Source organism: Botrytis deweyae, assembly GCF_014898535.1.
Source record: "Botrytis deweyae strain B1 chromosome Unknown BDEW_017, whole genome shotgun sequence".
Lineage (NCBI taxonomy): Eukaryota > Fungi > Ascomycota > Leotiomycetes > Helotiales > Sclerotiniaceae > Botrytis > Botrytis deweyae.
The window spans coordinates 665,246-690,645 of NW_024066224.1; the positions used below are offsets into that span (position 1 = coordinate 665,246).

Here is a 25,400-nt window from a genome sequence, read left to right on the forward strand (position 1 = left end):
GAATCACGTATATCCTTATTAGACCAATAAAATCATTAGGATCTGAGCTATTATCTGAGCTATTATATGGAGAATCTAGTTACATTTTGTGAAAATAGAAAATTTTCCGAAATTGTCACGGAATATGACCCGATCGGGACTAATCGGGGCTAATCGGAAGCTAATTACTACCAGGTCGGGATTAGTCGGATACCTCTATATAAGGATACCTCTATATATCTTTAAAAAAGACTACAAAAACCGGTATCCTTATAGAGAGGTTTTGCTGTAACTAAGCTTAACAGCCAGGAGAAGTTTGGGAGCTTGAAATGAACAGACTGACTAATAATCCCGGTGGAATGATTGAAGGGATCATGGAGAACGAGGACCAAAAACAAATATACCATTCATTGGATTTCTGTACCGCTTGTGAAAAATTCATGAATTACTATAATCAAGCCTCCTTCCATTCTGTATACATCTAATTAAGTAGGTACATTAATTTCCAAAGAGTGTGGTATCAAATCAAATCAAATCAGACAAAATCATGAATAACCCTCAGCTGTCTCGCCCCGAGCACGAGCACGAGCACGAGCACGAGCGCACCAAGCTTTTCATCCCTCCCACTCCTAATCCTGCGAAGTGAATTGACAATACCTTTCCTCCATTAAACTCCATCCTTATTATCCGTCAAAGGTCATCATCGGTAGCCTTTACCCACTTCGTTTCTCATCATTCCTGCATACCCACTCTCGCTATCTGTGTACGAAAACGGCCTTTCTCTTTCCGGGGAAGGCGCGCCCGCCGTCATACTCGCGCTTCTGCTTGGAGCTGGGAGCTCGATCGGGCCCTGGCCTTGGTTTTGCCTTTCTTTCTCTTGTAATCTGCAGTGGATTGTTCAGCATACGCGCTTTTCACAATATTTCCAGACATGGATTGAAGGAAAAATAACAGTGGAATAAAACATACCTCAAAGCGTCTTGTGCACTCCTATCATCCATCTCACTCAATGTCTGTCCTCCATACCCCTGAGAACTTAAATGTGACTCGTGATTATGCGCCGGGCTAGGGAATCCAGGACTTCCCATCGGACTTCCAACCGATACACTCTGATACTGGCCATTTCTAACCGTCTGCATACCCACTTCATCAATCGGCGGACTTCGGCTTCTAAAACTATTCGTATCGGGATCCGTGTAAGCACCATGATGAGGTGAAAAGCGTCCAGATGCGGTATCTAAGCCTGAAAGACCAGATGCGAACTTGGACATGTTTGGATAATTGGCTTCGGAAACTGTACGGCCGCCTTGCGACATATATGAGTTATGAGAATCATCATAAGGGTTGCTGCTAGCTGGAGGCCCAGACGATGGCCCATTGTGAAATACTTCTTTCATGGTTCGGTGGCGACCGCACATGTAGAATAGAGCGCCTGCTAGAGCTATTACAGCGACTGCACCAACGACGATACCGGCAATGGCGCCAGCCGGTAATGATTTATGAGAGGAGCCAGAAGCGACGGCTTTTGCAGTTTCTAAGGGAAAATATTCATTGGGAGAGAACTCCATCGTTGCATTTTCAGCATACGCAAACTGAACATCGAAGGTTTGCGTAGCATTGGCATTTATAACCCCAACCATACCCTCTTGACAAGCACCAGGAGCGGAACAATAGAAGAATATAGGTTCCGTGTCGTTAATGCGTAAGTTAAATATAGGCGGCTAGTTAAGACTCGTTAGCATCATTTGATCAATCTACAGGAGATGGCGAGTGTCTAACATTATTCGAGACAATAGCAGTAGGTTCGAAACCACTCCAGAATCCAATCTTTCCTGCCCCAGTGTCTTCGTATGGTATACATGGTTCTGTAAGGTTGAAATTAACTATTGTCTATCAACAAAAGATTTGGGGTAAAATACGTTTGTATTCTGCTCTCGCCACAGAATGATTTAATGGATAAAAGCGAAATTCTACAGAGGCCCGTTAGTCCAACATAAATGCGATGTTCATCATAATGACTTACCAATAATATCTCCAACATCCGCCGTTAATTCTCTAGGATCGTAATTGAGGCCATCCTGATATTCATTAACATTCAATCGTAGCACAATTGCAATCGCAAGATCAACTTACTGCACCAACTGATACAACATGCGTCGTGACAGCCGTCTTCGAAGCGCTTATCGATGAACTTGTGGTTGATGCCGATGAAACAAAGCTTGTTTTTGACGCTGAAGCCGTGGAAGAGCTATCCGCAATTGAACCCTCCGTACTAGAACTTTCAGCCCGGACCGAAGCAAGGATTGATAGCCCTAAGAGAGCGAAAAGCCTCGACAGCATCATTTTGAACGTCAAGTCGTCAATTAATTAATACGATTTGTAAAGAACGAACCTTATCATGCTGCAAGAAAAACAAAACAAAGAATAAAGAATGTGAAAAAGGTGTACCAGTACAGAAATCAGGCGGAAATCTTACTTACATGCGGGGTGGTTGTCCATATCAAGAACCGACCAGTGAAGCCAGCCCCCCCCATGAACAGATAACTTGGGACAGTATTGTAAGAGCAGTAATAGTGTGCGGCTGAGTCAGAGAACAGCCTGGCAAATCTTGCAAATCTTTCCAAATTTTCACGTAGTATCGACTGAGTGAACTTGGCATGGAGTACAGCGGTGTATTACCCGGTAGGTAGCTATGGGGGACTTGGGCCATCATAATTCACGTTTATCTTGAGCCATCCATACACACCAAGTGCTTCAAAAAGTGCGGAAGTTCTGAGGCGTTTTTGTCGGCTGCATTCACCCATCACGTAAATAATCCCCATGAAAAAAAGAGGACCCGATGTTAGCAATGTAGCATGTATGTAATTTATCCACAAGGAAGTTCATATCTTTAGAAATACCATTCCTAACTAGGGAAAATCAGAAAAAATCGATATCGGACGCAGCCTCCACTTGTAGGATTCTGCAGGGAAAGAATGGGGGCTGGAATCATTGATTGACGGAATCCAGGCTTATGGCCGATGCTTGTCGGTAACCGTGCCAATGGTAACCGAACTTCCACAAGCCTTACGCATTGACCGAATGGACCCCTGAGGGGCCCCTTGCCTGCTTACATCTCTCGTATTGCCTAATTTCTTGATTGAGATTCGCGTGGAAACGTGGTGGAAATGGTGTGACTGCGTAATCTTTGACCAATAAAGTACATAATATGTTCATAAAATTGACAAGAATCTAATCTTGTATATGGGTATATGGCACACCTTTAAAACCGATCACTGAACCTTCTTCGCTTTCGCCTTTGTCTTTTCCATCTTAGAGGACTGTAGAAGACCACTTTCAACAGCCAAGGACCATAGGCACCATAGGTAACATATACCAAACCCAGAAACTCCAACGGCGACATTCATGACTACCCAAAAATCAGGGAAAGGAGCAGGTGGCGTCCAGAAAATTTCTCCCAAATGCCAAGCGACCATTGCTTGATAAAAGAGCGTGTGTATCAATGTTGTTCCGAATCCTATCCAATTGCCATCATTATGCTGCGCATACACCTCAAAAGAAAAGGGTGGAAGCCCAAGAAGGTATAGCCACAGGAGAACCAGAACAAAGTAAGGAACACGCAACTCTACTCTTTGCAACAATGGAAACATTGTAAAAGCACCCAGAACATTGGCAAATGCTATCCATGATCGAGTTCCTTTGCTAAGTCCTCCTCGACCAGCCAGCATCACAGTCATTGGCATTAGAGGTAACAAGACGCTTTTCTCATGTACCTGGAAACTGAATAGGAAGAATCCCCACGCTGATGTTGCCAAGGCCAAGGGTAATAGATCCTTTCGTGGTTTGAAGAATATAATCAAGCATGGAGGAGTGATGGATGCTAAAGTGATAAGTAGTGAAGCTTTCTGAAGAAGACCCTGATCGAAGTTTCGGAGCTTGATAGCGACATTTAACGCGCACCAGAAATTGGCCACTTTATCTTCAAAAAGGCCCCGCGCAAAAGGGAACACTCGGTATATGACCTGTGCACTTTGCTGTATGATAGGATAATACCAAGCGCGATAATCAAGTTTGTATGAAAGATGGCTAAGAATGGGCAATGGCGCTGCGAAACCATCAAGCTCTGGTCGGGCACTGATACCTTGACTTTTCTCGTAGAGAGCACCCAAGAACAGGGGCAGAAATAGGACCGCAAATGATACCAAAGTAACAATCGCGATTCCTAAGAACCTAGGAATATTGATAGGAAATATGCAGACTCCTAGTAGGTATGCAAACATCGCAGGAGCATAATATAAAGCCATCTGCTTGAATCCCAACGCCATGACAAAAAATACACAGCTCCACATGTATCTGCCAGCTAGTACACTAGACATGCTAGCAAGAACCAATCCAAGCATTACTGTATTGTATTGAAAATGTGCATGGTCGATGAGAATCGATCCGGGTTGCATAAGTATCGCTGTCAGAGCAATTGATGCTGTCCATATATTTACAGCTTGAAGCTTACTTAATCGTCGAACAAAGATGACCGCTGCGGGTACAAACACTAAGTATTCGGAAATGATAACTGTAGCCCTCATGAAAACCTTCATTGTTGGATCATCGAGTCCCCGCGACGTGTATAAGGCGAACCACGATGGGTTTATAAGTCCTCCGATCTTTCCAAGAACCCAACTATGATATGCGGTTAAGGGCGGATAGTCCAATCCCCACCATTCGAGATCATGGAAGTACCATTGTGAAATCGGAAGTTGCGTTGTAATCTCCATCCAGTGCCTCTGAGCTTCGTAGTCGCCATGCATCGGTGGGCTTTGAAATCCTGCCGTGGAGAGTCAGTAACAGAGCTCAGGGTAGTTGGCAGATTTTACAAACGTACCAGAATATCCCCAAAGTCCAGCAGCCCACCTAAACAGACCTACGGCCATCAATATTAGAGGAAGTACCACCCATTGCGACGTTGAACTACGCGCAGACCAAAGTAGAGAGGCCAATGGATACGTGGGTTGATTTCCACTCATACGCCTGGCTGTTGGCGTGGTAGGAGTAACTATCGAATCACTTTCAGACATAACTTTTTTGGATCGTTGACCTCGCGATCGAGTTTTGTACGGTGAGGGAGAAGGTCCAGCCATTGTCACCGAAAGATTGAAGCCGAATAATGGACTATTATCATTGCTTGAAGTAAATTACAAGATTGGGTCTGGAATATGTTGGGTCGGTCATGTATTAAATTTGTGGGGTGGTGTGCGAAGAACACCACGATATTTATTTTATCCTTGCGCTTAGCCATGATGACACGCTTCAACTTTTGCATCTGTGTACCAACAACATCTACGCCAACTCCCAATTGAATGTTTTATTTAAGCGCTTCACATCCTCATGTTTTCCACATCCTTCTTCAGAGTCAGAAAATCCGTTATAGAAATTACCTGAGTAGTTGTAGCTAATCGCTCAAGAAACTCTATATGAACCAATGTACGTAGGTGAGTAGGAAACCTTCAAGTCGAGGTGGTCCAACTTAGAAACCGTTCACTTCCAAATTTCTCGAGCATAACCATGTTGCGATGGTGAACCTGCTCACAGCTTTCGAGTGAAAGAAACAGCTTAAAAACAACGCAGCCGATATCACTAAAATCACTATGCAGTTTATAGCTCTTGAATTAGATACAGCGGATATACTAGGAATTTTCTTCTCATCAGCTTTCAATCCCCAAAGTCTAGCATTAAATTATAGTTGCCGCCCATCTGGGTGTACATAACTGCATACGCAGTTGGAGCGATACGATAAGCGTTATCTAGGAGGATTACGATTCCTTTAATATCTGACATGTAGATCCTGCACAGTATCAGGATAGCGCAGCTCTTTGGGGGATTGCCTTCAAATGAGTTATCCAAGTCGGCGCTTGGAGCCTGACATTAGCAAACGATGTTCATCGAGTAGTTATCGATGACACTGCTATGGCACTTTCCGATTTGCTGGCGTGGACTTCAATGTCTGATAATACTCATTGGCAAAACAGTAGTTAATTACAAGGAAAGATATCACGTATAACACTACGGTATACACAAGTCGGGTCCAGCGATTCACATTCCATTCGAGCGCTGAAGCTCCCAAAATCCCATGAGACCGGCATGCTATGGGCGACCAAACCAGCAATCTTCTGCGTTTAAACCCCGCCTTAAAAATGGCGGCTTCAATATCCCGAACTTAGTTCCTATAAAAATTCTAGACATGATTTGTAGCGCCCTATACTCCCACTCAGAAGCCTTATAACATCCCTCCGAAAACGTGATAGTTTGCGTGCAATTTCGACAACGATTCGAGCATTTGAAGCTCAAAAACACGCTCGTGTTTTCCTTTCTTTTTTCGAAACGCACAATGTCATCCAGTAAGCTGCATCATCTAACATTCAATCCAAGAATATGATGGTTCTTTGTCCTCTGTATTGCCAGATATCCCGGAGACTTTTGCGATTCTGAGATTTTATAGTCAGCGGCCACTCTTCAACATTTCCGGTCAGCCTTACCATTGAAGCGCTTTTCTGTCTCTAATTCCGTTTTTATAAATTTGGCGCTCTTGGGTTCAACAGTGAGAAGTAATGGTTCCTTGGCTACATGCTTTGTGTATACTTGACGGCAGCATGCTCCGACGAAAGCTAATATCAAGACCAATAAACCCATGCCAAGGTTCACAAGGACCGTTGGCTCAAGATTGGCCTTGAGTGCTATTAACATTGTGGCTAGACACATATTGATGGTTGACAGTTGAATAATGTGGTAGATACGTATAATTCAGAGAGTACAATTGGTATCTGATGGTTAAAGAAACGATATGTGATGCAAGAATTTCCGCAAGAATATAATGGGCAAAGGAGTCTCAAGAACACGGTTAAGCGTAGGAATTTAAACATCGGAACTGTTGGTTAGTCGTTCGACACTTCCCCATTGTTCAAGACATATATTTCAGAAGCGCTTCCCAAGAATCTCTAGGATACTGCCGCCGATAGCCTGAATCCTTCCCAAATCCTAAAGCTTGGGCCAGCTAGACAATGTGGATGCTATTCGCGGGAAGGTACACGATACTCGACATCTCTATAAAAAAATGCTTCGAATGCTGTTGATTAACGTTTCAGATAGGAAATCGTGCGAAGTGGATGTGTGATGAGCAACTCAAGGACAGTAGATCTTAATTTAACATCAAAGTCACGTGCCGACCTGTCATCTCGTATGTTCATCATACATCTCCTTCCACAAACCTGAGCTGGACAAACAAAACTTCGAAAGATTTTCAGTCTCATCTAAAGATACGACAGGAAAAATTCATGATACGGAGTGGGTGTAGCGGCTGGCCATGTGCAGTTCTGTCGCTTTTGCATGTTTGCTTTTCGATAAGCCATGTCCTCTGCACCTCAGCGCAATGTAGCTACACCAAATTTCCTGATGTCATTGAGCATTATTTGAGGATTCCCTTGATTTCTTAAGTCTACTTAGTTTGAGGACTATTTGAGCGGCAACCTACATAATCTATAATCTCCACTTAGTTTGAGGACTATTTGAGCGGCAACCTACATAATCTATAATCTCCATTTCCACTGCTAGCGGAACGACATACTTTTATTCCACCACCCAACCAATTTCACGATTATCCTTTCTAAAGTTAAAGCTAATTGACTACATGCATCTGAGACCAATGTCTTTCAACGACATTTGGCAATTCTCTGAAATGAAATGCTCGAGTCTCTCAGAGGGCTTTGATCATAGCCACATGAAGTCGTGAAGTCATGAATAAATGATTTATATGTTCATTTATAATGAACATAAATTCCGATTTTTATTTTCAAGTTTCTGAGAACTTTTTATGACTAAAAAGCGTCTTGTCCCTAATTGATTTTTGATGATTTCAAACACCATAGCATTTCCTCTCTTATTTTGTCATAATCATCATCAAAGTCTCGTTATCACATTTGCACAGCACGGGTAAAGTTATATTTAAAGTTTAAAAAAATGTACTATTTTTTGGTTTGAGTTTTTGGGTCGAATCGATCTAATAAAATGTCAAATTAGCCAAGTGGAATCGTAGGAATAGGTTATGGAAATGAATGGAAAAAGATTTCTACTCCTCCCTCTTCTTTAAAACTTCTTCTTGATTGATCCCCAGAGCGACTTGCCGATTTTCTTGGCCTTCTCCCTTTTGCTGTCTCTTCTTGAGGGGGTGGGGGGATGATCGAATGTGGCGAGAGCCTCTCTTTGTCTTGTCTGTCTGGTCAAAGTTCCCATGTCCATGTTGTCGGCAATTTCCAAGTCGGATCCATCGAGTGGAACGTATGAAGCTTCGTCTGGTTGGCTTGCGGAGCTGGTCTGGTCGTCTGAGGAGTTGTCTTGGATTCCGTTTGCGATGCACCGGGGGCAACGTTTTTTCGACCGAATCAACAAGAATCCGAGCTTGTCGACTCCGAGAACGATGCACTCCTTGTCATCTGATGAGGAAACTTTGTGGTGTCCGCAACGAAACTCTGTGAGGGCGCCTCGTCTGTCTTCGAGATCTTCTGGTGCAGCAAGCAAAGGACTTATTGGACGAGAAAGGATGACTGGATCCGTGGGAGGCACCTTGTTTCTGCAATCAGGACACTCCTTGTCGAGTTTGGTCCAGGTCGTATCGGGTCCGGTGATGCATCTCCAGTCTTCCTCGTCCCCAGCTTGGTGCAAAGTTAGGTTGGCGAAGTACTGATGTTCGCAAGAGAAACTTGTTACGGCGCCGACTAAAAAAAGCATGATTAGGTTTGGTTTTGGGTTTGGTGTTGAGCTTGAGAATGAAGATTATTCTCGGGTCAAAAAGTCTTGGTAGAAAAGATTGGTTTTGGTTATCTAAGCTCTAGGACTGATTGGATGGAGAATAAACAATTCATTTCAAGAGAATTATGGAAACTTATATAAGTTATCGAAAGCAGTTGTTCCGAACTTGTTCAGGCATTTTAATTGTGGTTTACATTGTTTGTGTCCAGTTCAGTTCACGATCTCGCCTCGAATCCGCAGAACATAGCAGTGTATTGGTATTGAACAATGATAGGAATTCTTCGAGGTGCAACACAAACTAATAGGAGGTGCAGCGTACCCAAGTCTGTTTTTCCATAACGTCGTCATGTTATAAGTTCGCCAGTGAGGTGAGGGAGGGATTCATATTGATCACGTGACACTTAATCCCACATAAAGGTTTCCATCGTTGGCTTCAGTCATCACTTTATTTATCATTTCGTGTCAATTTTCGTCCAACATCCATCCTAGCTTTCATTGTGGTTAAGATTTTGGTGAGATTTTTATTTTGCTTCCTAACGCTAGATTGAGCACATGCTTGACTATAAGGATGTCTTCAATACCTACTCATTTTTTTTTTTTGAAATGCTCGAAGAGTAGTACCTCGTAGCATTATACACAAAGAAATAAAAATTTGGTATGTTTGCAAAGGTTTCTCTCCACTTAGCTATGCAGTAAGTGTTTTATTTGATCATAATCGGGTCATGGTACATGGGGACATCATCACGAAAGAGGTATATTAGTCACACATTTGCAGGTAAAATTTGGTCCAATTTTAAATTTAGTTTATTTTTTATTATTCTAGAATTTTGAAATCCATTCATGTAAAATGGATTTTGCTGAATTTTCAAACAGGTCGCTTCTCCTCATTACTTCAGTCCACTGCTTTTCCGAAATCATCTCGATGACTTCATAGCTCAATGGACATCATCCGTGGAGGAGGCGATCGGAACTAGTGGCCGGCGGCAGGGTTTTCTATCTACATCATCTGGGTTCTTTCGCGTAAAGTCATGTGCGCCATACTTCGGAAGCTCAGCAAATTCGTTGGCATACGGATTTACGCCATCATTGTTAAACTGTCTCGGCTCTCGCGGATGGATGATAATAACTGGATGAGATCTAAGTGGTTCTGGATGTGGCTTTTCCCGACATGTTGTACACAAAAGTGCGGAGTCTGCAATCACAGCCGCAGATTTACTTTTGCAGCTCATTCGTCGGATGATTCCCATCACTCCCGGCTCTTGTTCCTCGCCGATTCGAGTGGCCGAACGTTCTTCGTGTCCGCAAGCGTACGTGGTGAGGAGTGTCGTGGACATGATTGCGATGTCCTTGTTCTTCTGTGTATAAGAAAATTCAAATGTAATCGTATGGGCGTGAGTCGATATGGAGAGAAAAATTCGTCAACTTCAGGTGTCCAATCCAGCCACTTATGAACAGCGTAGAGAGACTTGTTCAGGCACTGTTTTGGGATCGTCCATCTCGGGATGGTTTGAACCACTAGAAAATAATTAAAGTTCTAGAAATCACTTATTGAATATCAGATGCCTCGGGAGACATCTTCGTTGAAGCAAAGTTTCTACATCCATGCAATAGTTCATTGTTTGTGGTCACGTGATTGATCTCGAAATATCCGGAGGATTCGAGCGACATCTGATTCAACGCTCGATTAAGTTTCATAAGTCCTCAATGATAAGCAAGAACCAAAAGTCTCTGTTTTAAAGGAACTTTATGTAGAAGAATTAATGCCGTATATAATCCATTGAAAATCTGAAGAAGCAATATTATTCCAGAAATCCAATTCTCTTGTTCGTAGTCAAAGGTTGTGGTATCCAATTGTTGCACGAATTCCAAGTCGCTTTCGTAAAGTTGGCATATCATAAGGGTAGCATGGGGTCTCATATTGATGGTCGTGTTTTATTGTATGGAATCGATTGTATTGAAGTAACGCCTTTATCCGGGTGTCAATTTAGTTTTTTTTTGTGTTTTTTTCCTTTTAGGTTCCCTGTTGGTCCCTTGTTCCCGCGGCCGAGGTCTGTCCGGTTCGCTCTAGCTACTCACCGTGTGAGTTAGCTATCTGCGATGACTGCCTATTCTTCTGAGTCCTTGGCGAGAAGCCACTCCGTGCCGTCGTCTTCCTCTTCGTCGGAGAGTTCGACGTATCCGGATCCCGGGACGGGCTTGCGTTGGAGGTGATGATGGGGTGTTGGGTGTTGGGGTGTGGGAGTCTTCTCTTCTTCCTCCTTGGCTGCCTCCCTGGCTGCCTTCTCTTCTTCCTCCTTGACTGCCTCCTTGGCTGCCTTCTCGGCGAGCGCGATGGTTTCCTTGACGCGCTCTTCTCGAAGCTCTGCGAAGGTCTTGTTGGCGTTTCCGGGTTGGGTTCCTGCGGCGAGGAAGTCTTGAACCGAATATTCTGCGCAAATATCGCAGAGGCCTGCTCGTCCGATGTCTTTGGGGACCTTTGCTTTCTTGCTGAGAGCTCTGCGAATACTTAAGGCTCTCTTAAGTTTCTTGAGCTTGGAGGGGAATTCGGGGAAGCGGTGGCCGCATTCGTAGACGAGGTGATTAACCATGTTGTTTGTTTGTTTGTTTGTGGGTGAGTGGTTTGGTTTGGTTTCTTTGCTTTTCTGTTGGTTATTATGAGAAGCTTTGAGGATGAGGAAAGAAAAATAAGAGAAGGATTTCTGAAGCTTTATATATTATTTGAATGGAGTTGTTCTGAGAATCACTGTCATTGTTCACTTGACTGTTTGGTGATGGAGTCCAAGGTAATCAACTGGTCAAGTGAAGGTGCATCTGCTCAAGCTCATTTGCTTTCTGAGCGTTATCGTGCTCGACAAACTGCAATTGTCTTATTCAACGGCACATCAGACCTGTTATTCCATTGTAGAGTATCCATTTACATGCTGTTCAGTTCCTGTGCTCAAAATGGTGGATTTAAATCTCCTCGTACCACGTGGAATTTGGGTTCGTTTCCCCCGCAAATTACCACAAACTAGTTCGCAGCTAGTCAAAGCTTATCACCCGGGTATAAATAGATGTCGTTATTTTGATGTTGTTCAGCACTTGTTTCACATGCCTATTGCGCAATCTATTCTCCGGCTAACCTCACATTTTTCACATTTGCACATTGGTTGATTTCAGGGGGTGGGTCACGTGTCAATTCCTCGGCTTTTTTTACAGGGATGCTTTCTTTCAATTGTTGACTTCTGTTGATACATTGTAATTATATTGATTCAAATTTACATACTGTGATGAAAACGTGATATCTTTTACTTGCGGATAGTCGATAAGTAATTTTCATCCATAATTCTATATGTCTAGTCGTACAGATTCTGGGCCCACCACGAATCACTCGGCTACCGAATACCGAATGCAGATGCTAAATTTTCGACTTGCTCAATTGACCTTTCATGAATCCAATAGATATCAAACAAGCTGATACCATTCATTGTCTCTCAGCACGATAGTAAATGCAGTCTTATAAGCTTTCGAAACTCCACCCAGCAATAACTCAGCATCACACACATTCTATTAAGGTTCAAAACACTATTTACTATCATTTTTAATTTTATTTCAAATCACATTTTCATTATGTACTATAAGGTACTGGTCAAGTTTATTTTAATAATTTCTATATTTCTTATATTCGAACCGTGCTATATACTAAAAAACAAGATTCTATTTGACTTCTAAACAAAACTCCTGAGTCCGTGGTATGTGGTTCCTTTCTATCCTAGGTCCGATTCTGGCCTCACCCCCCCTCCTTCACCGGTCGCTCAAAGCCAGTTCGGAAACCTCATCCCCGGATCCGTTGGCGACTCAGCTCGGCCCTCCTCACCACGAGTGGTAGAAGGAGTCAAAGTGAGAGGATCGGGGATTAAGATGACCGGAGTCCTTGGTCTGGACTCGGAAGACTGGGATTCGAGTGGTCGGGTGATTCGCTCGTGGTGTCTCCTGAGCGTCTCGGAGGTTTGTTGTCTGACCCAGGCGTTCACCCGGGGGTGTAAACCATGGTCCTTTGGTGGAGGCGAAGGTGGGGATGATCTGCGTGGGAAGTCGGTTACACTTCTCTGAAGCTCTTGTCCTGCAAGATTTCGTTGGTGTGCAGCTCGACGCCTCACCGCATCCCATCCCCGCATGAGAACGTCTGTGCCTGGCAAGCCGGTGGTACTCGCGGGGAGAGGCCATGACTCTGTATCGGCCTGTGGCTGAGACGCGGGGGTGTTGGGAAATTGAAGAACAGGGAGGTCCGGTGGACCTTCCGCCATGTTCCACAACTGTGCGTTGGGTTGTGGTGGGGGAGTGATCGTGTTTCGAGGTGGAAGTAAAACTGGTAGATCAGGCGGACCATCGGCCATGTTCCACGGTTGTGGAACTTGGGATTGGGAGTCGGTTGAGTCTGGCGAGCCGCGAGCTGGAACTTGAGGTCTTACCTGGGGTGCGTGTACCGGATGCGTGCGATCTTGTAGGGTCTGTCCGCGAGGACGTGGGCCGGGCTGCGCTTGCGGTCCTGGTCGAGAACGCTGGCGGGCCTTTGCCTGGCATACAGGGCAAAGATCCATGCTTGGTCTTCTGATGGTTTCGTTTAAGGAAAAGGCTCTCCTTAAGCGATTTACGATCGGGTGTCGGTATTGATAGGGTGTGGCCTGGGCCCGCTCTATGTATGCCTGGGTGTCTGGGAGCTCGTGTGTACAGCTGTACACGACGATCCGTTTCGCTGTCATGGAGACGGTGGACTGTTGGTTTGTTGAGGTAGTAATGTGGGTAGCTACTTTGATTGATTAGATCTGAATACTGTGGTTTCGATCCGATTGTTTGTGTAAAGGAGGGAAGTGGTATTCAAATCTAGTCTGACTGGGAGAAGAAAAATATAATGTTTGATCGAGGATAACATTCCTCATATACTTCCCGTCCGGGATTGTTCTTCTATAGTTATGTAGCTATTACAAAGAGACTCTGAGCTTTGTTGGTAACTCTAGATGTAGAGCCAATTCATTGACGATTGTGCAGTAAATTCTTCCAACTTCACCTATTCCTAACCGTCCAGGAGAATAAATTACAATACATACAGTTGTTCTATCACTATTACCTCACTATTCAGGCGCTGTTTAGCAGTCGTTATTGTAATTCAAACGCCAACAGTAAACGTGCAGTCAATTTCAACGGAACCTGTCTATTCTAAACCACCGTCTTCCAATTTCTACCTACTCATTCCAGAGCTCACCATTGTTTCATGCCTGTCCACGACTTGTTCTGATACTGTTTAGGGACTGTTTCGATTCTGTTGGCTTCTACTCTATCGAAAAACAGTTAATGCTAGGTTTCACTTTCTTCACCTGATTGATTCCTGGTGACTAGAATTCTTCACTTTCCTCTAATCGGGGCAGATGTACACATTATGACACTTTTCATGTACTTCAAAGTATGGGATAATTAACTCGAACGAAATTCCAATTGCAAAACTATTCACATCCAGCTCCAAACCCCTCGAATCCAAAGATATCGACAACCCAACATTCTCCATTTATAGTCACGTGACAAGCCGACGTCACAACCATCCAAACCGAAAAAGAAGCTTTTCGCGAGGAGAAGCGACAAATTAGCTCCGAAGGTCAATATGCCAAGAAAGATTAAACGACCAACCCTATTCCAACCTTATCCAGAGCTAGAAAGATAATAATTCTTCCTACCGCTATCTATGTATCCTCTGTACATAACTTTGATATATCGGAATTCTAGTAGCAGTTATAAGATGTAACAGCATGACTCTCCAGGGTAAAGCAGGAAGTTTAGACTACAAAACGAATGTACTCAGAGATAAACTAATCAAGCAAACTAACAAGCTATGAGAATAAGAACTCTGATATGTTTACATCAAAGTTTTTAGTAATGCTAATCGGGGCTGGCTACCCCGGCTCTAGCACCACAAGAACCATATCTTGACATATTTCAAAAGATTCTCGTATCGTTCGTCTCTACTGAATTATCTCCGTAGGATTCTCTTCCTGACTTCGATAATGTGTATCCTTTACACCGGGGAGGGGGGGTTCTTACCTACTTATAGAGCTTTCAAGTCGATAACCCAGGGAGTATGGACCATGTTCATCTCACCCGCATCATAACATTTCATTCGTCACACAATTTCACAACATCACAATTTTCAAAATTCGAAGTACACAAGAGCAAGTTTTTGGTTTGTTTAAGTTTTTAATATTTTAGTAATTTTTTTAAGTGTTTTAATTGTTTCGCTGTGTTCCAACCAATGATATATTATTACATCACTCCCTTGAGATTCGCAAGATAATAATTGCCATCCTCATGAAAAAGATCGCTATCGCTATCTCCCTATACAAAAGAAAGAAAATCATTAGTCTTAAGCTCATAAAGAATCATAACGCCAGGGATGACAAAGGAAATCGGGGGGTGACTTACTCCTTCCGCACGAGTTGACAACGAGCCTTGGTCCTCTGCTCCTTTATCGCCTTCTCCTCTTTGATCTTCGCCGCTCTGGCGCGTAGATCTAGTCTCGGAGATTCGGCTTCTTTTGGAGGCGCTATCGAGGTATGAGGAGTTCGAGCTTGTATAAAGAGCTCCTTGAGATCCGTAGGACGAGCAGCCGGTGGCGCTTGGTCCTGGATAAACTCATTATAGTCTCTTGTCGCACTCCTCGCTGTCCACTCCTTGCGGACCTTCTCCTCCCGAAACAACCGCGCTCTCCTATCCGCCGGCGACTCCCGTGCAAGACTTTCCCTTAACCGTTCTTCCATGTCCCGTGCATGGAAATCTTCTCGAAGAAGTTCCATGTTGGTATCCCGGTAGGGATTCCGGGGAGGAAGAACGGAGTCGACGTCCGAGTCGAATCCCATTTCCGAGACAGGCGATACCGGTGATACCGGTCGTCGCGCAGCCACAGTGTTGTAGCGTCTAGGTTGGGTGGGGATGGTTTGCGATCGTGGTGCAGGTGGTAAGGGGTGGCCGTGCGGGGGGCTCGTCTCCGCCCGTATAGGCGCCTGTGGTCTGTAATGCAACTCCGCCTCGCGTTGCGCCTTCTCCTCTCTCTCCCGTTCACAATAAGGACACAACTCCAAGGAGGGTGTGCGGATTGTTTCAGTAAAGGTTAGAGCTCGCTTTATTCGATTGATCACCGAGGGCTTTTGCGGAGCTTGGAAGCTCAGGTTGGGCAGCTCGTGACTGCAGGCGTACACAATCTTCCTGATTGTGACAGGCATGATTGCTTTTGTAATTCGTTTGTTGGGGGTGTTATTGTTGTTGGGTTGGTTCGTCGATAACTTCAATCCAAAAACAGACTTTTTGCTTGAGATGTAAGAGTATGTAGATGAGATGAAGAGATGGATGAAGATAATAAACTAACATCCCATCCCGGAAACTCTCGAACTTTATACCCCCAGAAACGGATTGTTCTGCGACTCCGTAGCATTGTTCAGAAAATCATTGACGAAATAAACAATAATATCGACGCATATGATCTCATAATACAGTCTAAGAGCATCGAACAGACTTTGAAGTAGATTTCGTCCTTCGCTTTCCACATCCGGGGAGTCGAGTGTAATAGTTTTGGTATTTTGTTGGCGTGGATTTGTATTTGAATTGTACTTTCTCATCTAGGATGAAGATATATGCACATTATAGTGAACAAATCCAAATTGATAGCGTTAATGATAACTACCCAGAGAGTGTAAGTCTTCTAGGTAGTGAGCGAGGAGAGGTAACTCCAACGCTGAAGAGGAAAGAAAAGTCATAACTAGGGGAAAACATGCAAAGTCATATACGAATGTATGCTCAAAGAAAGAAAATTATTTTCGAGACAGGCGAGTTTCAGCCAAGGACGGGAATAAAATTGCGTATGTGGCGCTTAAGTTCTGGAATAGAGTAGAAGATAGGGCTGAGATGATCTCACAATAGTTTCTCTTTGTGTTGTGACATGTTCTGAGACAATTCTCATGCTGTTCTAGAATATGTACGTGAAATATGAGATATTTGGTTGTTCCAATGGGGGCTCCACGTTGTTTTGACGGTGATATTAAATTGAAGACTTGATCTATTTTAATGCATGTCTTAGAGACACGAAGAGTGCGACTCTTTTCTTTCAGTTCTTTGTAAATTGCATGTTTGAGGATAAAGAAGTCAATCCGCGATAAAGAAATTCCATAATCTTTATCAAAACCCTCAAGTTCGAACAATGGCCAGAAGAATCTACTTAATTCGGACAATAGCCATTGTAAATCTTGCAGCTCATCCTCTCAGAAACATCAAGTCCAGTCTTCGAATTACATAGTCATACAACTTTATATATACCTTTATACTTTAATTAAACAAACAACACCACACAAACACAAATCCACTTCCAATATGTCTTCAAGAACATCGTTCAAGCCAGTCGAGGTGCAGGTAGTATATGGAGAGTGCGGACACGTTTTGAGAAAGACCCAGGTAATCCCTATCCAAGTCCCCACAGGAGAGACGTCCAAGAATAAGAAACGCAGCGGCTCTACCTCATCTAACACATCTAAATCATCTCGTCGCAGCAGCTGGAAATCTTTCCTCTGCACTGGCGCAGAACAAGCTGAGAGTGACTCTGACAATGAAGCAGATCTCGAATTCCAGTGTGCAGGAATTGAACTCGTCGACCATATTGCCGGCTTGTGTCCAGACTGCACTACCCGACAAAGCCGCTTAATTGCCCAGCAACAAGCACGAGGCGCCGAAATCATCCGCGCTCAAATTGCTCAAGAGCAAGATGATGAGCGTGAACGACAACGTCGAAGCTATAGGCGCATGGAAGACAGACGTACCCAGTTCAGATGCGGCAAATGCGTCAAAGAAGATCGTCATCCTATTGACCGATCAGCAAATGACGGATTCTGCTGCGAATTCGGACAATCGTTCTGGAATGCCAAGATACCCGATGCTGAACACTTTTCAGTCCCTACCGCGGAATTGAAGCGCATGACACTCGGCACAGCTGAAGCACGACACGCCGCGACCAAGGCAGCCAATTCCTATGGATGGAAATCCCAACCTGATCGGTTCAACGGGATTGAACCAGAGGTTATTTCACAATTCATCGGAATCCCAGGAACCCAGCCTGCGTCTTTACCTGCTCCAGTAGTCCCCAGATACGAGGACGCTAACCTAGACATCGATCGATGGAACTCTCAGGTACAAACATATCGAGGCACTGCGCCCGCACCAAATAGACCACTCCCTCCAACCCCATTGACGAGAAAGCCTCGGGCTACGCCAGTGAGATTGCAACCATCTGATGGAAGACAAGGAGCTAGCAATGTAATTCCGCTCAGGACCAAGGACTCAGATGTGTCAGTCATGACATCCCCATTGAAGAGTGGTGAAGTGTCACCAGTGTCACCCACCAACAGCCATTGGCCATCGAGCCTTTCTAGACCATCAAGCCTTACTAGACCCAAGACCCAAGATGAGGAATACAACTTGGAAAGAGAGATGTCAAATCTTGAACGCGAAATTGATGGTGCATTAGAGAGTTGGACACAGCCACAAGCAGAACCAAAACCACAACCACAAGAGAGAAGACGCAGAAGATGATTTTCCTTTGTATAAGATAGAGCGACCGTAAGAGAGGATGCAGAAAACAATTACACTCATTAGTTTCATTTGTTAGTTTCCTTTGTTGGCTTTTCCTGGAAGGAACACTGTCTCACTTTCCTTTGTTAGATTCTTTCATTTGTTTCATACTCTTCAGGAATAAATGGCGGAGAAAAAGATCTGGACAAGCAAAGACTTATAATAATTTAAGAAATATATTTACAGTACGAAACAGAATTAGCTATATGAAATGGTGATGTATAGAATGTGAAATGAATGAATAGTGTATGCCGTGAACGATATAGGAGCACCGGTTTATTTGAATGTAAATTCAAGCAGTATATTCGTCGCAAAGAGCGCACTGTGACATTGTATATAACATTGGAAGGTGTAGATATGGTTGCATGTTGCGTGGTTCTCTTACCCTTGCGCCGTAAATTTAGTTAGGTCAAGCAGTCGGTCTTGTTGACATTGGTCATGATGTAGGTAGGTATGTAGTGTAAATCCAAACACATTGATTTATCCAGGCATGCAGAGTGGTATTCGAGGGACTAAACATGGTATTCTCTGCATATCAAAAACTCGCTTGCAAATGTACAATTGAACCAAGAAATTAGGAAACGCCTCGCACCTCAAAAATAACTCCACCAAATGGGCTTATCCTTCCGGAAAGACTTCACTTCCTGCGAAAGCTATTCTGAACTTTGCTACCAATCTAAGGCGAGCTCCGTTGACCTTCTGAATAGACTACCGCCTCTACCATTGCGCTCATGTCCACCTTTCCTTCCCTTGCCCTCCATGAAATTTTCCATGCGTTGCTCGTCTGTGTGATATGTCTCGGTCCTATATCGGGATTTCAATTGGCTTTGCCGTTCTTGATGTTACCGTTCGACTGCTCAGCTTTGAATTTGGCGACCTCTTTTTCAACTGCAACATCGATCCTTTTTTGCAATTCTGGTCTGTATCCGAAGATAAATAGCAACTCCATAAATACGAAGAATGGAGCGAGGACTAAAGCTTGTACGAGGTTGTCGAGTAATGCGGGGGCACGCTTTTCGAAAGCACCATGGCCTACAAATTGCATAATCCACGAAACAAAGAATACAGCACCAGCGATTTGGTTTGCCAAAGTAACATTTGAAGAAGTAGCAAGGATATGATTTGAGAATGCGGTCCATCCGATGATGAATGGGAGAAGGATACTGCCTGCGACCGGTTCGAGAAGGATGTAAAAACCGCCATAGCATATTGATCCGATTGTGCTAAAGTTCAAAGGTAAATTTGGAATAGTAAGCCATGATGGCAGAGGTATCAATGTGGGACTGTTGGAGCACTGTTATATATTGTCAGTATGCCTGTCGTCCTCAATCTCAAGATCGCGAAAACTTTGGGGCCATACAAGGAACAGGCTGGTGGCCAGAATCAATGGCACACATATCATATGAATGAAAACATTTGTAGGATTGTGATGGTAGGCTCCGTACTATATTTAACATTAGCCTATGTTTAGTAGAGTCGCAATATTCGCAATATTCGCCCGGACTTACAAAGGTAAGCTGTTTCTCAAGGTTGAGAGACATTTTGAAGAAATGATCTGATGCGACAGGTTCAAAATCTTTGCGTATGTCTGCGATATTCAGGAATGAAGAAGCAAGTAGATTTTAAGCTTGATTTGATGGTTCAAGGTTGAGGCGCAGTCATTAACTCATCGAAAATGTAGGAGTTCTCGGAATGAGTACAAGATAGAGAGATAGAGAGATAGAGGGGGAGAGCGGGTAGGATATGATCTGATCTGATAGAGAAGGTAAAGGAATTTAAGGTAATCAATACATCAATTCAGCCAATTTTGACTGTTTAAGCTGGTCGCACTGAAAAGGGTGGTTTGAATGGATGCGTATCAAGGTGAAAGCATGTGTTGAACAGTGAACCTCGGAATCAGAATGTGAGGGTGTATGGTGGTGGGTTGGTGGGTTGGTACTTCGGAATCCTCGCTCGTAGAATGGAAGTAATGAGTGGTCGAGTGGTAGAGCAGAGTGGCATGTCATTTTCGTAATTTGTATTAGTAATCAATCAGTCATCAATTATTCAAAGTATTCACCATCCATACGACCCATGCTAGATAATGCATGCAGAGCATGCAGACAGTCAATACCTCATACCTCAATGTACGCAGCAGCCAGCGCACATTTCATCCTTAACGTCGCGGGAAAAGTCTCGAAACTCTTTAGATCGCGTAACCTTCAACGTCGGGGCAGTTGAGCTCTCTCTCGCTTTCTCGCTTTCTCGCTTTCTCGACTCTTCTTGTCTTCAATACTTTTACATTTCCCCCCAATAATAACAATCCCAACCCACAGCATCGACAAACCTTTGCGCATTCTCTGTAATATCTTTCAGGGATCTGCCAAAGTGTCACGTCTTTGCAATTTCATTCATTTTCAAACAATGTATGTTCAAAGTTGACTATTTCCGGCTTTGATGAACTTTGACTCGAAAACAAAGAAGACTGACAGTTCACAGAACAGTAAGATTGACTCGGCACATCCATCAAATTACAAACAACCTTTAGGCGGACTTTGCGTTCCGAAAGAGATTCAACATTTATATGGGATTGGGTGAATAACTTGGGCTTTGGAGCAGGCTGAATATTAAGAGTTGAAGAGGGAAGGCTCTCGAATTATCCGCACTGTCTCAATAGACAAATATATTTAAACTCCGCCTCCTTTCAATAATTTCACCTTCTCTCCGACATTACAAGTTTCTACCAAGAAGGAGGATTGTTGTGTTGCAGCGCAATCCCAAAGTTACATTAACTCGCCAGAAAGGGCTTTGATTCTACAATCCTGAAATTCCATCCACTTCGCTATCTCTTTCGCTCCTCACCATTAAAAATGTTTTTCCTCTACAATCTTGAGCGTCAGGTCACCCTGCACCCATCGTACTTTGGTCGCAATATGCATGAGTTGGTGACTGGCAAGCTATTGAAAGATGTTGAAGGAACATGTACTGGTCTTTACTACATCATCACAATCATGGATACCTTCAACATTTCTGAAGGAAGAATCCTTCCAGGAAGTGGATTGGCTGAGTTCACTGTTGGATATCGTGCTGTAGTGTGGAGACCCTTCAAGGGCGAGACTGTAAGAACTCGATTTCGTGAATTCATTTAACCTGCATTTCTCATGAACATATGTAGGTCGATGCTATTGTAACCTCAGTCAATGCTGTCGGTTTTTTTGCGGATGCCGGTCCTTTGCCCCTCTTTGTATCTGCACATGTAAGTTTTGTTTGTTGTTGTTGGTATGCGATCCATACTAATTCAACACAGCTGATTCCTCGTGACATCAAATTCGATGCAAATGCAACACCGCCCCAGTTTACAAACAATGAAGACTCTGTTATTGAGCCAGGTACTCATGTCCGAGTAAAGATTATCGGTACAAGACCTGAAGTTGGAGCCATGTTTGCTATTGGTAGTATCAAAGAGGACTATCTCGGGTGAGTTTCCTATCCTAGTTTGTTACATCGAACTATCCCAACTAACTTCATGTCTAGCTGTTTGCAAGCTTCGTGATCCTTGATATAACTCAGCCTTAACTAAACTCTCAACACCTTTCAAGCATGTTCCAGTCATAACTTCAGGTTTTTATGATGCAAGACCTAAGCTTTCTTGAACCACACCACTATTGTCATTTCATGGAGATATGACCTACCCCAGCGCATTAGCTCAATCCTTTGAGCTCTGAGGTTTAATAAAGTCCACCAGCTTCACTATGGCAGGAATTTGGGTGAGCTCAATGTTATAAATGGATAGATGAATGGATATCTATCTTACAAGTGTTTCTGCTATTATTTTTCAGTGACTGGTTCTGTGAAACTCTAGCTAGGTATTTTCATTTTTTTTGGTTCAATGGTCAGATAACAATCTCAAACATTTTCCTGGTCAAATATACCACATCATGCATTTAAACTTTACTTTTAAGGACAGCGCAATTTGCAACCCGTTTATTTGCATGTGTTATTCGATCGATTTGAAGAACTGTTTTTGTGTTCATGTTGGTGTTGCTACTTCTTGTTGATAGTTCAACTCAGCATGGAACCACGCCTTTTTTATTCTTGGTTCTACCATTACCAAGGGCCAATTTTGAAGTGTAGCTTTGGTATATGATTCTGAACAAATGATAAATCCATGTCAGCCCTATCTAGAAAAATGAAATTGTGTTTGAAATGCGAGTACAGAACTAGTGTGGTTCCCTGTGCAACGTCATATTTTCGTTGCTGTATAAATCATGTTTGGAAAATGTATTTTTTTCAGTGAATGATAATACATCAATTAGCTTATTAGCGAGTAGAGCTCCAACTCTAATGGCATATCGTTTCTCGCAGACATGTCCTGAGTTCCTGTAAGAACTGTTTCTACACCTAGGCTACTTGTTTACGGGTCGTATACCACAACCTGCTCAATACGGCAGCTTTATAACCTCATGATTATTCTGTTCTCGATTGATATTACGGTCTATTCAGCATTATATATCACAACGTACTCAACACGTTAGAATAACTTTTCACTTGCTCATCGTTTGCTAGATGTTAAGTGAACTTCTTACCCATTTGGCTGCATCCAATAATCTACATTCGTCAGAGTCTGATTAGTCATTTTTCGAACTAACAGCGGTCACGACTTCAATATGGCCAACGCGGCAATCAGCGATAAATATATGAGACATATTGGGCAGCTAACCGCCAAATGTAATTGTCAAGATAACCACATCGTATGTCACCACCGCAGTTCCATCGCCACCGCTGCCGTCCAAAAAACCAAGATACTCGAGGAGACTAAAGACGGAGAAGTTAAATGCATTGCTATTGAGCCGACGATTCCCCCACCGCAGCCCGAGACATATACCGGACATCTCGCTGTGCTTCGCAACCCAACTCATAAAGAGTGGGAATCAAGACCTCACAGATATCTTTCACCCACGCTCTGTAATATCTCACCGTATTATGTCAAACGATTCGTCGAACCTCCAGTTCGTGAAAAGCTTCTCGAGGGAAAATGGCCGGGGAAACACCATGAATTTACCATGGGGAAGGCTCAAGAGGATGAGATTAAGATTATGCAAGATAGTGGAGTGGTGTATAAGAAGGAAAAAGACAAATATACCAGTCGAGTAGAAGCAGAGAGGAAGAGAATATATGACTTCGAAAAGCAGCTTGAGATTCTGATGACGAAGATACAGGAAATTCGATGGACGCGAGAGAAAGAAGAGGAATTATGCGATTATCTGGAACATCTCGTTGGGGTTAAGGAATGCGCGGAACAGCAGCGAGAATTTGAGGAGCAGAAGAAGGAATTTTTGGCCCAAGGGGAGAGGTTCAAAAAACGGATAGAAGAACGGGTTGAGAGCATGATGCTTTCGTTTAATTACGCGTGTGCAGCTGAAGTTCGAAGTTGGAGATTGCTTGATAGTATTGCGCAGGCGCATGAGCTGCTTTTGAGGGATTTGGGGGAGTGTTTGGAGGAGCAGGATGCGAAGAAGTGGAGGGATCTGGAAAGGGAAAGGGTGGAATGGGTGAAACGAAAGAGAGAGGGAGGGGAGGTGAGGGGAGGTGGAGGTGGAGGTGGATGTTGAGGATGAGTTTGTGTATGATTCTTCTTGATGTTTTTGGTGGCGGTGAGAAGATCTCGTGAATCTTGAAGGGTTGGATGGATCATGGACTTGTTAGGTTGGGTTGGGCTATATTTCTATTCCATAAAGTACATGAAAAATTACAAGTTATCCGAGCAAGTCTGTAGGATAGGATACCTACAACATGGTTAGTTAAGGAATTATCCAGAAAGAGTTCGATGCTTCAATAAACTTTTTAAAGTGTATATAAAGCTGTGATGTGATTACTTTCCTTTCTATCTTGTGAATGTAGATAGAATAAATCTCTACTTTGTATGTAGACATAGACTTGACATCAAAAGCGCATACCCAGTATTTACATCTGTGCGAGCACACCAGTAAAATCAAATTAACACACAATTATCCTAGACTTCAACCAGCTAGGACATTTCAATTTTTGCCTCGTATCTTACTCTGCTGAATAAAGAGGAGAGGAGTAGTACCATGGCAAGATTCATGATTTGTTTTGATATCTAGGGTTTTTATTCATAGTATATAGGTAGGTATTGTGTGATAAATTCTTGTGGAAATTTCTGATATATGTATGTACCGTATGTTCTGAGCTCTGAAGTAGAAATGAAGATGATGGGTTGTAGAACGATGTCTTGAATTGTTAATTGGAGTTTTGTGTTGTGTTGTGCTTTCAAGTGTGCTTTGAAGTGTGTTTGAGAACTAACTTAGTCCTGGTGTCCTGGTGTCCTGAATGCTAAAGCTGAATTGAGCTATGGAAGATTTGAATAATTTCAATTAACTTGTTGTTTGAGATTTGTGGGGAAGTTTTGCATGTTCTTGCAGATTGAACTTGGGTTTTAAAGAGGTTTCTTATGGGTGGATTTGGAACAAACGTTCATGGTTCTGGATGTAAGTGAGTGGTATACTTGTTGGCTATGTTGATAAATTCTGTAAACCATCTTGGGAGCCATGAGGATGATGAGATGACAAGTACATTCTTACATTTGGATAAAAGTTAAAAACTAAATGGCGATTTATCAAAGATTGTCACGGATAGGACCTATACATGAGGCAAAATACTTTGTGAGTTGTGAAGAATTACCATTTTATGATCATGGATTCTGCTCATCACATTTTATATATCCTTTGGGTACAAATTCAGAGATTTGGAAAATCCCTTAGCAGGTTGGAGATCTATATTGAGAGGGTTGCTGTCTATTAATAAGGTACTGAGGGTTTCTCTTGCCATGATTTACTTCATTATCATCATCATATAACATCGAAATAGACTTGTATCCAGAGTGTGAACAAATACGGTACATTAATTTTTTAAATTTCAGAGTATACAAATAGTTACAATTGGAATATTTATTCCCCAAAGAAAATAAACACATTGATTGCTTAAAT

At 43.1% G+C, this 25,400-nt stretch overlaps 12 protein-coding genes across 12 annotated transcripts; 3 read left to right on the top strand and 9 right to left on the bottom strand.

The window, feature by feature from the left end:
* Nucleotides 1–323: 323 nt before the first annotated feature.
* On the bottom strand, nt 324–2,425 carry EAE98_007435 (uncharacterized protein). Its single transcript, XM_038955058.1, has 6 exons — nt 2,113–2,425; nt 2,003–2,057; nt 1,899–1,949; nt 1,759–1,844; nt 949–1,700; nt 324–863 (listed from the first exon to the last, which is right to left on the bottom strand). The coding sequence occupies exons 1-6, from the start codon at nt 2,320–2,322 to the stop codon at nt 680–682; spliced, it is 1,338 nt and encodes a 445-aa protein (XP_038808708.1). The 5' UTR covers nt 2,323–2,425; the 3' UTR covers nt 324–679.
* An 826-nt stretch (nt 2,426–3,251) lies between these two features.
* Nucleotides 3,252–5,114, bottom strand: EAE98_007436 (uncharacterized protein; the record flags this gene model as incomplete). The annotated part of the gene is made up of 2 exons (XM_038955059.1): nt 3,252–4,801; nt 4,859–5,114. 2 exons carry the CDS (start codon nt 5,112–5,114, stop codon nt 3,252–3,254), a joined length of 1,806 nt encoding a protein of 601 aa, XP_038808709.1.
* A 1,267-nt stretch (nt 5,115–6,381) lies between these two features.
* Nucleotides 6,382–6,732, bottom strand: EAE98_007437 (uncharacterized protein; the record flags this gene model as incomplete). The annotated part of the gene is made up of 2 exons (XM_038955060.1): nt 6,382–6,458; nt 6,510–6,732. The coding sequence occupies 2 exons, from the start codon at nt 6,730–6,732 to the stop codon at nt 6,382–6,384; spliced, it is 300 nt and encodes a 99-aa protein (XP_038808710.1).
* A 1,380-nt stretch (nt 6,733–8,112) lies between these two features.
* Nucleotides 8,113–8,754, bottom strand: EAE98_007438 (uncharacterized protein; the record flags this gene model as incomplete). Its single annotated transcript, XM_038955061.1, has 1 exon — nt 8,113–8,754. The coding sequence occupies one exon, from the start codon at nt 8,752–8,754 to the stop codon at nt 8,113–8,115; it is 642 nt and encodes a 213-aa protein (XP_038808711.1).
* Nucleotides 8,755–9,710: 956 nt separating this feature from the next.
* EAE98_007439 (uncharacterized protein) lies at nt 9,711–10,109 on the bottom strand (the record flags this gene model as incomplete). Its single annotated transcript, XM_038955062.1, has 1 exon — nt 9,711–10,109. One exon carries the CDS (start codon nt 10,107–10,109, stop codon nt 9,711–9,713), a length of 399 nt encoding a protein of 132 aa, XP_038808712.1.
* A 771-nt stretch (nt 10,110–10,880) lies between these two features.
* On the bottom strand, nt 10,881–11,363 carry EAE98_007440 (uncharacterized protein; the record flags this gene model as incomplete). Its single annotated transcript, XM_038955063.1, has 1 exon — nt 10,881–11,363. One exon carries the CDS (start codon nt 11,361–11,363, stop codon nt 10,881–10,883), a length of 483 nt encoding a protein of 160 aa, XP_038808713.1.
* A 1,206-nt stretch (nt 11,364–12,569) lies between these two features.
* EAE98_007441 (uncharacterized protein) lies at nt 12,570–13,517 on the bottom strand (the record flags this gene model as incomplete). The annotated part of the gene is made up of 1 exon (XM_038955064.1): nt 12,570–13,517. The coding sequence occupies one exon, from the start codon at nt 13,515–13,517 to the stop codon at nt 12,570–12,572; it is 948 nt and encodes a 315-aa protein (XP_038808714.1).
* A 1,704-nt stretch (nt 13,518–15,221) lies between these two features.
* EAE98_007442 (uncharacterized protein) lies at nt 15,222–16,022 on the bottom strand (the record flags this gene model as incomplete). Its single annotated transcript, XM_038955065.1, has 1 exon — nt 15,222–16,022. One exon carries the CDS (start codon nt 16,020–16,022, stop codon nt 15,222–15,224), a length of 801 nt encoding a protein of 266 aa, XP_038808715.1.
* Nucleotides 16,023–17,163: 1,141 nt separating this feature from the next.
* EAE98_007443 (uncharacterized protein) lies at nt 17,164–18,375 on the top strand (the record flags this gene model as incomplete). Its single annotated transcript, XM_038955066.1, has 1 exon — nt 17,164–18,375. The coding sequence occupies one exon, from the start codon at nt 17,164–17,166 to the stop codon at nt 18,373–18,375; it is 1,212 nt and encodes a 403-aa protein (XP_038808716.1).
* An 856-nt stretch (nt 18,376–19,231) lies between these two features.
* EAE98_007444 (uncharacterized protein) lies at nt 19,232–19,955 on the bottom strand (the record flags this gene model as incomplete). Its single annotated transcript, XM_038955067.1, has 3 exons — nt 19,232–19,708; nt 19,775–19,858; nt 19,923–19,955. 3 exons carry the CDS (start codon nt 19,953–19,955, stop codon nt 19,232–19,234), a joined length of 594 nt encoding a protein of 197 aa, XP_038808717.1.
* A 1,308-nt stretch (nt 19,956–21,263) lies between these two features.
* EAE98_007445 (uncharacterized protein) lies at nt 21,264–21,946 on the top strand (the record flags this gene model as incomplete). Its single annotated transcript, XM_038955068.1, has 4 exons — nt 21,264–21,512; nt 21,569–21,649; nt 21,701–21,870; nt 21,928–21,946. The coding sequence occupies 4 exons, from the start codon at nt 21,264–21,266 to the stop codon at nt 21,944–21,946; spliced, it is 519 nt and encodes a 172-aa protein (XP_038808718.1).
* Nucleotides 21,947–23,060: 1,114 nt separating this feature from the next.
* Nucleotides 23,061–24,005, top strand: EAE98_007446 (uncharacterized protein; the record flags this gene model as incomplete). Its single annotated transcript, XM_038955069.1, has 1 exon — nt 23,061–24,005. One exon carries the CDS (start codon nt 23,061–23,063, stop codon nt 24,003–24,005), a length of 945 nt encoding a protein of 314 aa, XP_038808719.1.
* Between the last annotated feature and the right edge of the window lie 1,395 nt (nt 24,006–25,400).